Source organism: Leptopilina boulardi, unplaced genomic scaffold, assembly GCF_019393585.1.
Source record: "Leptopilina boulardi isolate dan_hultmark-lab unplaced genomic scaffold, ZJU_Lbou_2.1 LbouV2_214, whole genome shotgun sequence".
Lineage (NCBI taxonomy): Eukaryota > Metazoa > Arthropoda > Insecta > Hymenoptera > Figitidae > Leptopilina > Leptopilina boulardi.
The window spans coordinates 4,865,384-4,877,999 of NW_026137768.1; the positions used below are offsets into that span (position 1 = coordinate 4,865,384).

A 12,616-nucleotide genomic window follows, 5' to 3' on the forward strand; every position below is an offset into this window, starting at 1 on the left:
TTATATAATATAATATAAATAAAATATATAAGTAATATATCTTTTATTAAATTAAATTAAATTTAATTAAATAATATTACTACATAATAATGTTATTTTAAATTTTCAAAAACTCGCGCAATTATCTCAGTAACCAATGGCTTGACATATAGCAAGTCAGCTGACTTATTTGTCCAAATAAGGCTAAACCTTGTTATATTACATACCGTGCGTTTCATGTTTTAATATTTTCACGTGGATATTGAATTGTTGTTTAATTAATTTTTTCGTTGTTTTTGACTATTTTTTAATAGTTAATATAATTCGGAGTTAAGTAATAAAGGTTGAATATGCCACCGAAAAAAGCTGCAGGTGGAGCTAAAGCAGGAAAATCAAAATCTGCTGATGACAGTGATAAAGGAAAAGCCGACAAAAAAGGAGGAACAGCAGTCAAGGTATTTATTACATTTTTATTATTCTATTATATGTAAAAGATAAAAAATAAATTTGCATAGTAAACAATTAATTTATATAATTTTTTTCTAGGTTAGGCATATTCTTTGTGAAAAGCAATCAAAAATTTTGGAAGCTATGGAAAAATTAAAAGCCGGACAAAAATTTAATGAAGTTGCTGCTGCATATAGTGAAGATAAAGCAAGATCAGGGGTGAGTTTTCTTTGTATTTGTTTATTTAAAAATCATTGCTCTCAAAGGGAATTTATTTTTTAAAATTGAATTCAATAAATAATTAGTAAAGCATCATTTTTATATTTAAATTTTAAATTAATCACTGTTATCAATTTAATTACATTTTCTTTTAAAATTAAATTTGATTATATATTATTTAACATAATTCTTTTTAATTTAAAAAATATATTTAATTAAAATAATTCAAATCAAATAGATAAAAAAATTTTTAAAGAGACTTTCTAACATTAGGGCGATTTGGGTTGGATGACACGAGGATCTATGGTTGGTCCTTTTCAAGAAGCAGCATTTGCACTTCCAATTTCAAATTTGGGCTCTCCAGTTTATACGGATCCACCAGTCAAAACTAAATTTGGCTATCATATTATCATGGTCGAGGGGAAAAAATGAAAAATTTTGTAAATATCTTTTTCTAATTGTTATCGTTTTCATTTTAATAAACAATTTGTATATTATCAAAATCATTAAAGACTTCAAGTTCATATAGACGTATAGAGATATAAAAAAAATTGAATTTTAATTATTATATTAAATTTATTATATAAAAAAAAAATCTATTATGAAATAATAATTATATTTTAGGATAAATAAAAAATCAGGATATTTCTTAAAGAAGAAAAAATATTTACTAATAAAGAAAAATCATTCTGAAGAGTAGAATTCAGTACAGCATTCATACAACATAAATAGTTCATTTAATTGACTGTTATATTCTCTAATAATAATTCAGTTACTTGAAAAAAAAAAGGAAACACACATTAACAGACGATAATAATAAAAAAAACAAACAAATTATCGATGTCCACCTTTTGCAATAAATACATTATTTGTACACAACTACTCAGTCACTTAGCTTAAATGAAAAATTTGAACTCATCTAAAAATAAAAAACAATAAAAATTCTTTTACAAAACAAAAAAAAGAAATTGTTTGAAAAAAAATGTCATTAATAACGCAGTCTTAATTAAGTTTTTAAAAAAAAATTAATTAAAACTTTTAAACACGTAAATTGGGATTGTTGTAACGAACATATTTCAAGAGTGCGTCATTTTCTTCACAAACCCATGGTTTTTTATGATGACAAGCAACATCGTGCCAATTAACACCGTCATTGTAAAATTGATTAAGAATCGCGAGACAATTTTCGGGTGCTCCTCCTTGAATTGCTTCACGATTATCAGGCTGAGGTCGTCCAATTCTAAAGAAAAAAAAAATTATGAATTTTTTTGGTTTCTAAAATTTAGTTTTATATTATTAATTTTTTTAATATTTAAAAAAATTTACCCTCCACTTGCAGACCAATCGTTTTGATGGCGAACATTGGATGGTGCCAATTTTTGAAGTTCAGCGGTCCAGAACCAACCGTTAATATTGGATGGAAGAAGATCGGGTCTGTCGCATCCTTTGAAGTCACAAAGACGACCGGAAGTCCAGATGTACTTAACGTTATCTGAAAAAAAAGAAGATTTTACGTAAATATTTGAATTCAATTAATTAAAAATAAAGAGAGAGAGACATTCTTTAAAAAAAAGAAACTCACTGTTTACAATATGTTTCTTGATGAATTCATTTTCATTTGAAGTTTCCAAAGAAACAAGATCCATGCAACGTTCTCTGCAAAAGTTTCTAGCCGTAAGCCAATCGGATTCTTGTCCCTGTGTTCGTGGATCGGCCCATGAGAAGTAATAGCCCTTTGAATTATATCTCGCGTGAATTTGTCCTAAAATTAGATAATTAATAAAAAATCAGAACACTTTTATGAAAAAATAAAAAATAAAATAGTTTTAAAATTTTTAATTATTTAAATAGTAATTGAAATCAAATATCAATTTAAGAATTTTCCCTTTCTAAATATTTTGATGACGATCTCTTTTATCTAAAACTTTCACTTTTAGAATAATAATTATTATAATAAATTGATTCTAAACCGCAAGTGCTTCGAATTCCATAAGGGTTTAGAAACATCACGACACGGCGCAATTTATTATAGCTTTTACTTTTTAAAATTCAATCTGAATTGTATTTTCAAGACAACTTTTAATATCCGTTTGCTTTCTAATTCTTTCATAATATTGTACAATAAATGACAATTACGCACAATTTTTTTTTTTTTAAATTACGAAATTGATAAATATTTTATTGCATTATATTTATTTTTATTTATTAAATTAGTCTTTGATCGTTAGTTTTAAAAACGGAAGTTAAAGATAGAAATTTTAATATTAAATCAAAATCTATACTATGAAATTTAGTAAGAAGATAATTTATAGAAATTGTTTTACCGAAAAAATGTAAGATATAATAAATAAATATAAAAATAATTGAGTAAAATAGAATAACCATTGTCGTGATTCTCATTATACGAGAAAGTTTATTCATAATAATTTATTGCTATCTTCTGAACGACGCGCAATGAAAATGAATTGACTGCTTCTTATGCAGGTGTTCATACGATAACAATGGAAATATTTTTATTTGAACGTTAAAAAATTATAAATTTGTGAGAATTTCTCTTCCAAAGATAATGTATATTTTACGAAATATGTAGATAAATTTTTCGTAATGTTTGTATATATATATAAAATGTGCTGAAATATCAATAACACAGTTCAAGTGTAAAGTGAAACTCGAAAATTAACCCAAAGAACCCGGGGACTGACCTACAGAGAGATGAAGACACACACAGTCGTGACCTAGACATTGATTCAAAGCCGATGGCTTTCCCAAATGCTAACGAAGAAAGTTCATTACGAAATGTGTGTGTGTATAAACGCTTGGAATTTCGTGTATAAACATTGACCTCCGCTTCATTTACATATTTCTTCTTTACTCGAAAAATTTTTATATTTTACACACTCTTTACTTATTCATTTCACATACATTTTCTGCTGCTTTAAACAATTTTTAAAAAATTCAAACAAAAAAAAAATTTGATTCTTTTTGGAATTTTACCTTTTTTGTCATTATAATAAAATTAAAATGTTTTTTTTTCAGATTTTGGTTTGAACATTCGGAAGGCGAATTTTATTAACAAAATTGATGGGACATAAATTGACCCCTTTTTCATTAAACGTTTTCGGCTTGATACAATTGAGAAAGTATCACCTACTTTACTTTATGGCAAAGGAATATACCAAAGTCGCCGATGAGAAGATTACCAATTCAAATTCAGGTAGATTGAAATTCGTCATCACACTTTCTATGACCATATTCAAGTGGGCTTGGCCTCGCATAATTATTAATCAGACAAATGAAATCAGTTTCTCTAAATTTAAATGTAAATGGACAGCAATTACACGTGGGTCAATAGTTTATTGACATTGCTTTTTAGACAAATCACTCTTTATAATGATAATTTAAAGAAAAAAAGAAATCTCAGAATTTTTCTTCAAGTGAATATTTGAAAAAAAAAATTTTTTTTTTACTTAATTTATTCATTTTGAAAATTTCATCTCTTAATTAACAGTAAATTAACTTAACATGAATTAAAAATAAAATAAATTAAAACAATAATAATAAAGAAATAAAGACAATATTATTAGATTGAATCTTTGATTAAATTATTAGATTTTTTTATTTTTTCAAATAGATTTAATAAAAAAATTATAGTTAAGATTTTAAATAATTAATACAAAATAAAATTTTTTATTTTTGAAAATTTATGACAATTAATTTTAAAAAAAACTTACTTTGAGCACAAAGTTTTGGTTCAGGTGGCACTAAAATTTTTCCGCTTGGTTGTGGCTGAAATTGTGCCGAAGAAAGAGCGATTAGCGCTCCAACAACTAAAAACCGCAACATTTTTTTTTCTTGTTTCTGTAAAGAATATAAAATTAATTTAAATTATCAAAATAAAAAGTAAATTATTTCTGTGGTTTGAGTTGAACATAATTAATAAGAAATGTTTAAAAACAATTTTCTCGAATTGTGATTAAAGTAGATAATTAATTTTTTTTTAATAAAACTACTTTTGTATAATTAGAAAATTTATTTTGTACAAATACAAAATATTTATTTAATTATTTATATGTTTTACCAAAAAAAAAAAAATTTATTTCGTAATAGTTAAGTAATCAATATTATTTGAATCAAAATTTTTTTTTTCTTTTTGGAGATAAATCTGTCAATAACGAAAAAAAACTGGGCTTAGATGACGATAAAATACTTCAACAAAGTTCCGGGCATGCCACTTTCTTTTAAACCGGTTTCGCGGTCCTAACGTTTTGTATATCGATGAGACGAAACGTGACTTGAGTTACTTAAAAAAAACAAGAAGCTTTTAAAGGTGTTTTAATTATTCCCTTTGAGAAAACTTCCTCAAACACTCAAACCACATTTACTTTCTACAATTTTTCTGCAGTACTGATTATTTTCTGATATGTAATTAAATTTCTTTTATTCTATTAAATTAACCAACATTTATTCTTTTAGCTAAATATTTTTTTTTTTTATAAATATTTGTATTCTTTGTATAAATATTTATTACATATAATTATTAAGTAAAATATTAATTTTTTATTCCACAATTATTATTTTATTTTAAGAAAAGATGAACAAAAAATTTACTCAAAAAAAATAAATGAAAATTTTTTTTTATTATTTTTTTTGACGTTTAACAAAAAGTTGTAAAATTAAATAAAATTATTCAAATAATTCAAATTAAAATTTGAATACAAACTAAAATTATTTTGTTAAATAATGTGCTTGCAAAATAAAATTTTTTTAGTTTAAAAAAAATCAAATCATTATTAAACACTGACAAAAAAAAAAATTTCTGTTATCACTGAATAATCACCACATTTTTTGATAAAAATATTAAAAACTATTTTCTTTAAATATCACGAAAATATTTGAAAAGAAAAACAATAACTAACGATTAGAGAGCACGTAAACAAAAAGAAACACTGAGGAAAAAAAATGTTTTATCTTTTTTTTTTTTTTTCGAAAGGTGTCTCGATGCTTACCTAACTACGATCTCAGGTGAACTGCAACGCTTTCTATGGAAGCACCCTTATTTATACACGAGGAAGACACCATTAATAAGCCATTACTTTTACACTCGCAGAAATTTTCAAAGTCAATGCGGGAATCAGTGAAATATTGTGCTTTTAACATTTATAATTTAAATATTTTTGATTGATTAGTCAAATATATTTTCTGTGATCATTAAATATAAAAAGATCATTATGAACAAAAAAAAAAAAAAAAAAAAATTTTTTTCGAAGTATATTAATAACTGGGTCAAGTTTGATTCTTTCTCAAGGTATCATCAATTTATTATTCTTAAGTCATAAGGAAGCGAGAAGAATCTTTTGGAAATGGGTCCTTTCTTTTAAAGTAGAGTAAATTTTGACCTCGTATTTCGCAAATACTTGAAAATTATGATAGATTATTTTCATTATTATTGATGAATTAGATAAAAATTTAATTTCTTCTTTCTAAGAATAAAAACTGATTTAATGTAACTGAAATTAATTAAATAATTTTAAATATATATATTTGAAAAATGTTAATGAATTATATTTTTTATTTCAGATGAAATCTCAATTAATCGAGAATGATAATCTATTAGGATGGAAATTAATACAATTAAAAAAAAGGTAATAATTTATAATATTACAAAAAACAACAGTGAAACCAGAATAATAGTTGTTTTCTAACAATGCGTACAAGTCCAGTTGAAAAAGAATTTTTTTCCTAAATTCCGGATGTGAGGAAATTGATTTTTTTCTTTTTTATAAACAGAAAAGTCACACACCAAAAATGTGTGTTACGAACTCATGATTAGTAATACTTTCTCAGCTATTCATTTTGGCTGAAATAAGAAGCAATAAATTCTCATTGTACACAAGTTTCTTCTGTTTGGTTTACATGAATGTTTTCCCACGTGGGTTTCGATTGTTGCACAAGAAAGGTATAACCTACTGCACACTTTGGGACCACCATCAGTGAATTCGTTTTATCGAAAGTAAAATACAATAATATGCACCTTTAATCAATTATAGATTTACATAAAATTCAAAAAAAAGAACAATTTTCATTGTATCATTTTAATTTTAAATATTTTCAATTTTTAATTCTTTTAAAAGAGATTTTTTTTTTAATTCTTTTAAATTTAAAATAAAAAAAAATTTATTTTTTAAACGGTTTTTTTTTTAAATTCAAAAAAGAACTGTATTTTATTCAAAACAGCATTTTATTTTGATTAATTTATTCTATCAGCGAATTGGTACTTACAAAAATAATAATTTATTCTGACCAGATAAAAAGATCTTTCCTCGAGATTTAAAACAGATACCAAACATTTTTCTGCTACTTTCTCTGTGATAATTTATACAAATTTATTGTAATCAAATGTATTTACATTTCTAACACTATACTCAAAACAAAAAATAAAATAAATAAAAAAAAAAGAACCTGAAAATTCGTGGTAATAGAAAATTAGTCAAGAGGCATTTTTGTCATTCTTGTTTTTGAAATAACCATTAAAATTTAATCAAAATAATTTTTTTCTTACATAAAATAAAATTTAAAAAAAATGTGTTTCGAAATAAAATACTTTTTAGTAAAAAAAAATGCTGTTTTATAATAAAGTAATCTTCTTTTTGTAATTTTTTTTTTTTTTTTTGCATTCTTCTTTTGATGGAACATTTTCGAAACATCATTTTAATAATTGAGATTGAACGATGTAATTCGGAGTAAGTTACCTTGAAAGGGAAAAAAAACGCTTTTATTGTAAAAAAAGAACCTTGAAATTAAAAAAAAGACGAACACTCGAGAAAAAAGTAACTGAACCTTGACTTAGAGATGCTGTTTAATTTTCAAATATTGGTTTTAGAGCCCAAGTTTACCTGTTTCTATATTCAGAAACTGAATATTCAAAAGAAAGGCGAACTTTCGCTGACAGATTTGTGAAAAGTCTGAATGTAAATTTATTTTAGAATCTCCATTACAAATGAAAGCAGAAAATTAGTTCTCAAAAGATTAAGAAAGGGATTTTTTTTAAAAATGTAAAAGTCCTTAAAGCACATACATAAAAAAATATAATAAATAATTGTATACCTAATATAAATTTTTAATAATTACATTAATTATTGCAATTATAAAATTTTTTTATAATATTGAATTAATTAAAGAAATTAAATAATTTAAAATTTTATTTGATAAATATAAATATTATAAATTAAATTACAATTCACAAATTTACCAAAATGTTTTTACGAGACAATGCGCAAATTTTTTGTGTATCCTAAAATGCCATTTGCATACTAAGTGATGACAAAGTTTTTTTCTCAATCTTTTATTCAGTATTTTCTTTAAAAATTTAGTTTGCATATTATAAAATAGGTAATTATTATTCTCCGTACGTTTGTTTTTGCCGTACAATTATGTTTATATTTTATTCAATTATTATTAACGTCTAATTAAATTTTGAATAAAATGAAAATATATTTATTTGAATATTATGTATTACTATTCCCTATTATTATTATTATTATTATTATTATTATTATTATAAATAAAAACAAACTATAATCAAGAAAATAAATTTTTAAAATATATTCAAATTCAAATAAGGAAATAAAACAAACAAAATTTTAATTATTTAAATTTTTAAAAATTTGAATTCAAAGGTACCAACCTTACCGACTCAACACTTCATTTGAAATTAATACTACCGCGTTTTTCACATTAATTATTTATTTAACAAATTTACAATAATTTTCTTTATTTTTCATAAATGAGAAAACAGAAAAATTATGTAATTTTTTTATTTTATAATTTATTTATTTATTTGTTTTTAAACAACAATTTAGTTCTAATATCTGCTGACAGATGTCAGACTATTCTCTTTTCTGAGCATGCGTAGGATATAGCAGAAAACTTTTTTTTTTTTTTGTAAATAAATTTCCAAAGCAAATAATATATTAATATTGTGACGTTTTTTTTTCATCGAATGTTATAGATTTCAACTATACCGGTGATGATTTATCATTTGTGTAAATTTATTGTCAAAATAGATGTGTCTATGAAGAATTGACAAAAGAGAAAATTGATATACATCATTAAAAAATTGACAATTTTTCGATTTATTTTCTATAAAGGAACATGTCCGCCCTCCGGTTGGCGTCATCGTTAATCTTTTGTTTACGACATTGTTTTACCATTAAATAAAAGCAAATAATTACTTCAAATGTATTTTTATTATAAGCATGAATAATAGAATTCATTTGCTATTTATCATCGACAAATAATGACTGATCGAAAATTATGCCGGCTTTGTGCCGACACGAAAGAGAATTTTATTGGAATTTACGACGCTGAGGGTCAAAAATTAGCTATAGATGCTAAAATTATCAAGTGTCTTCAAATTCAGGTAAATTTGTCAATTTATTCATTAATATTATTTTTCTATTACTCACAGGAATTTTTTTATTTAAAATATTATTAATGTACTAAACCATTATTGGTGTCTTGAATTAATTTCAATATTTAATGAATAAGATTCTTATTAGAATTTTTTTAATTTATATTTAATTATTTGACTATTTTAACTTTAACGTAGAACTAAATTTTTTTTTATTACTCTAGTTTAATATAATATTTAGAGTTTATTAAAACACAGTTCTTTTTTTCATTTATAATAAAAAAAAAGGAATCATTTAAAGAGTTAAACAACATTTTAAACTATTTATCTTATTGCAAAATGACCAAATGACCTTTTGACAATTTTTTAATTAAATGCACCTCAAGAATGATCATTCGCGATTATTAAATAATTTCTCTGTGATGCAACCCACAAGTTTCTAGTGACTTGCCAGTAGTTTTCCTTTGAAAAATATGTCACTTTAAAAAATTTCGATTTTAACTATTAGAGGTGAGAAAATATTTTTACAATTTGTATATAAAATAAAATTTGTATTGAAATTTCATTACCTAAAATTTGTTGTCATTTTTTTGTTTAAATTTTGAATAAAAACTTTCTTTTTTTAGGTTTTAATAAATGATGATTTGCCATTGATAGTATGCATTGATTGTTGTGTACAATTGAATTTATGCAGTGAATTTTTTGAAAAAACAAATAAAGCTCAAATATCACTTCGTCAATTGTTGATTAATTCAAAATCAGAGCCTCGTTCAATTGAAGGAAATTATATTGATAAAACAATTGTCGTTGAGTCCCTTAAGGAAGAACAAAACGAAAGAATTGTTGAATTTCCATCAGATCATAATTACATTGATAATACTATTATTGAAAATAATTCTGATAATCTTGATCATCATTCAATTGATATTAGTAATAGCATTGAAATTGGTAGTACAGTGGAAATTAATAATATTTATTTTGCCGATGGTAGTTTGGATATTAAATCGAAATATGAAACAGAAATTAATTTAAATGAAAGTAAAAATAGAAAATGTAAGGTGACAGTGAAGAAAAATGTGACAAAACAATCGAAAAGAAGAGTGAAAAAACGTAATCAATCGCAAAAAATGGATGATCAAGAATTGGATGTTACTTCTGATATGGAAGATGAATTAAATGGACTTGATGCAAAGTCAAGTACAAAAATTCCTGATAATTACATGACAGGTGAGAAATAATTTTTGTAAAATTGTATATTTTATTATTTAATATAGCTATTTTATGAATTTAAAATTTAATAACTAATTTAATGACCGTTGAACTAAAATATGAAAATAAAATTCCTAGAGAATTAATAGACTTTTAAATGACTTTTTATTTTCATAGGAACGGAATCTGATATGGAAATGATAGGAGCAAGAGCTGAAGAACCCGATACACCTGGTCGAAAAAGAGGGAAAGGATTAGACAGGTATCCATGGTTATGTACAGATTGCAATGATAAGTTGCCGAGCTTAGAAGCATTGCAAACTCATCACATAGTAGTTCACAATCAGCAAGCGAAGTACATGTGCGTTCAATGCTGCAAAGTATATGAAAAATATTATGGATTTTTAACTCATGTTAAAAGGCATCGAACTAAATCCAAATACAAGTAAGTTGGAAAATTTTTCTAAATAAACATTTTTTTTACATATTTGTTAATTTTATGAATTTTTTCAGCTGTGAAGATTGTGGTAAATCATTTGTTCATAAAAAAGTATTAGAGTCTCATAAATCAATTCATAGTCAAGATCGTCCTCACGTTTGTGCCACATGTGGAAAAAGTTTTAGACAACAAAGCGCATTATATATTCATAGTCGTTGTCATTTGCCAGAAAGTATGAAAAATCGCTATGAATGTGATCAGTGCGATAAAAGGTAATTAAAAGAATAAATCTTTTTTTTTTAAATTAGATTATTAAATACTGTTATAATGAATTTTATTTTAAAAATAGATTTTCCACGAAGCCAAATTTAGTGACGCACAAAAGAATTCATTCGGGTGTGAGAAATTTTACCTGCGATCAATGTGGTAAAAGTTTTATTCAAAAGGGAAATTTAGAAGCTCATTTTTTAACGCATTCCGCTGATAAGCCGTACACTTGTAGTCAGTGTCCTAAAGCGTAGGTTTCATTATTTTAATATTGAATAAAAATGTTCATTTAATTATAATAAAATTATTAAAATTGATAATTACAGTTTCAAGACTCCTTTACAATTGAAGAAACATGAGACTGTTCACACTGGCGCTAAGCCTCATCAATGCGCCGTTTGCGGTCGAACTTTTCGCGAAAAGGGAACATTGCGCGAACATCATCGAATTCACACGGGAGCAATGCCATTTACATGTGAATTTTGTGGCAAAAGTTTTCGTTTCAAGGGAATTTTAACAGTAAGTTTTTCGTTAAGTTTAGTTTATTGTGTAAAATCAAAATCAATTTTTTAAAAATATTTTGAATGTTAGATGTTAGCTTTTATTGAGAGTTGGTCTTTTTTTTTTTAGACGCATAGAAGACAACATACAGGTGAAAGACCCTACAGTTGTTTAGAATGTCAACATCATTTTACTAATTGGCCAAATTATAATAAGCATATGAAACGCAGACACGGAATTAACACATCTCACACAAAACATCTTCAGCCTTCTCAACAACAACAGCAGCAGCAACAACAACAAGAAATTCAATCAACTCAAGGCATTACCGAAGATCCGCTCACACATTCTCAATCAACAACCACAACTGTTCAAGTAATTATTTAAATTTAAATTATTAAATTAAAATGATTTGAATTTCATATTTTTAAAATAATAGAATTTCTTTTTATTATAATAATAATAATAATTTATTTTTTCAGGTAATTCAAAGTGTGCCCCATTCATCTGTCTCGCAGCCAATAGTCGTTCAAACAATTCCATCAACGCCGGTTCAAAGTTTTCAACCGGAAGTCACAGATATCGTTCAAGATGCAGTGTTTCGCGAGAATAGAAACACAACATATTTGAATGCCGTGCCAACAACATTGCAAACATTTCTCACACCGAATAATATACCATATAATTTTTACAATATTTCGAACGTCACTGAAACTGATTTGATTCAGCACAGGTAAAGGTCAAGCGCTAAGTGAAAGGAGATGTCATATATATGTAAGTTATCTAAAATGGCCATAATTAATAACTTGTTTATTATAATTTTTTTTTCATCGTTAATGAAGACGATTTCAATAATTTTTTTTAAATATATAATTTGCCTATATATATATATACCTGTGAACTTCAAGTTTATGAAGATTATAAAGTTATAAAGACTGCATGAGCTGCCAGATGCAAAATTTCATAAATTGAAATAATTATTATACTTAATAGTAATAATAACATTAATAATAATTATTATTACTATATTTTTTATTATTAACATTTTATTAAATTCTGAAGAAATAATAATTGGCGTGCTTTAGAAAAAGAATCTTTCGAATCATCATTGTCATGATTCGTAATTTTCAGTGATCAGCAATTCT

At 24.8% G+C, this 12,616-nt stretch overlaps 3 protein-coding genes and 1 long non-coding RNA gene across 4 annotated transcripts; 3 read left to right on the top strand and 1 right to left on the bottom strand.

Annotated features, from left to right (window-relative positions):
* Window positions 1-201: 201 nt before the first annotated feature.
* Window positions 202-1,148, top strand: LOC127279257 (peptidyl-prolyl cis-trans isomerase NIMA-interacting 4). Its single transcript, XM_051301497.1, has 3 exons — window positions 202-434; window positions 526-645; window positions 919-1,148. The coding sequence occupies exons 1-3, from the start codon at window positions 330-332 to the stop codon at window positions 1,075-1,077; spliced, it is 384 nt and encodes a 127-aa protein (XP_051157454.1). The 5' UTR covers window positions 202-329; the 3' UTR covers window positions 1,078-1,148.
* A 142-nt stretch (window positions 1,149-1,290) lies between these two features.
* On the bottom strand, window positions 1,291-5,690 carry LOC127279256 (uncharacterized). The gene is made up of 5 exons (XM_051301496.1): window positions 5,652-5,690; window positions 4,377-4,503; window positions 2,228-2,407; window positions 1,972-2,137; window positions 1,291-1,885 (listed from the first exon to the last, which is right to left on the bottom strand). The coding sequence occupies exons 2-5, from the start codon at window positions 4,486-4,488 to the stop codon at window positions 1,684-1,686; spliced, it is 660 nt and encodes a 219-aa protein (XP_051157453.1). The 5' UTR covers window positions 4,489-4,503; window positions 5,652-5,690; the 3' UTR covers window positions 1,291-1,683.
* LOC127279258 (uncharacterized) lies at window positions 2,018-8,039 on the top strand. The gene is made up of 3 exons (XR_007842620.1): window positions 2,018-2,159; window positions 3,682-3,859; window positions 6,223-8,039. It is a non-coding gene; the product is annotated as an uncharacterized LOC127279258 (long non-coding RNA).
* Window positions 8,040-8,577: 538 nt separating this feature from the next.
* Window positions 8,578-12,499, top strand: LOC127279261 (zinc finger protein 35-like). Its single transcript, XM_051301499.1, has 8 exons — window positions 8,578-9,064; window positions 9,682-10,282; window positions 10,442-10,709; window positions 10,778-10,975; window positions 11,053-11,220; window positions 11,297-11,489; window positions 11,601-11,846; window positions 11,954-12,499. Exons 1-8 carry the CDS (start codon window positions 8,942-8,944, stop codon window positions 12,206-12,208), a joined length of 2,052 nt encoding a protein of 683 aa, XP_051157456.1. The 5' UTR covers window positions 8,578-8,941; the 3' UTR covers window positions 12,209-12,499.
* The last annotated feature ends 117 nt before the right edge of the window (window positions 12,500-12,616 follow it).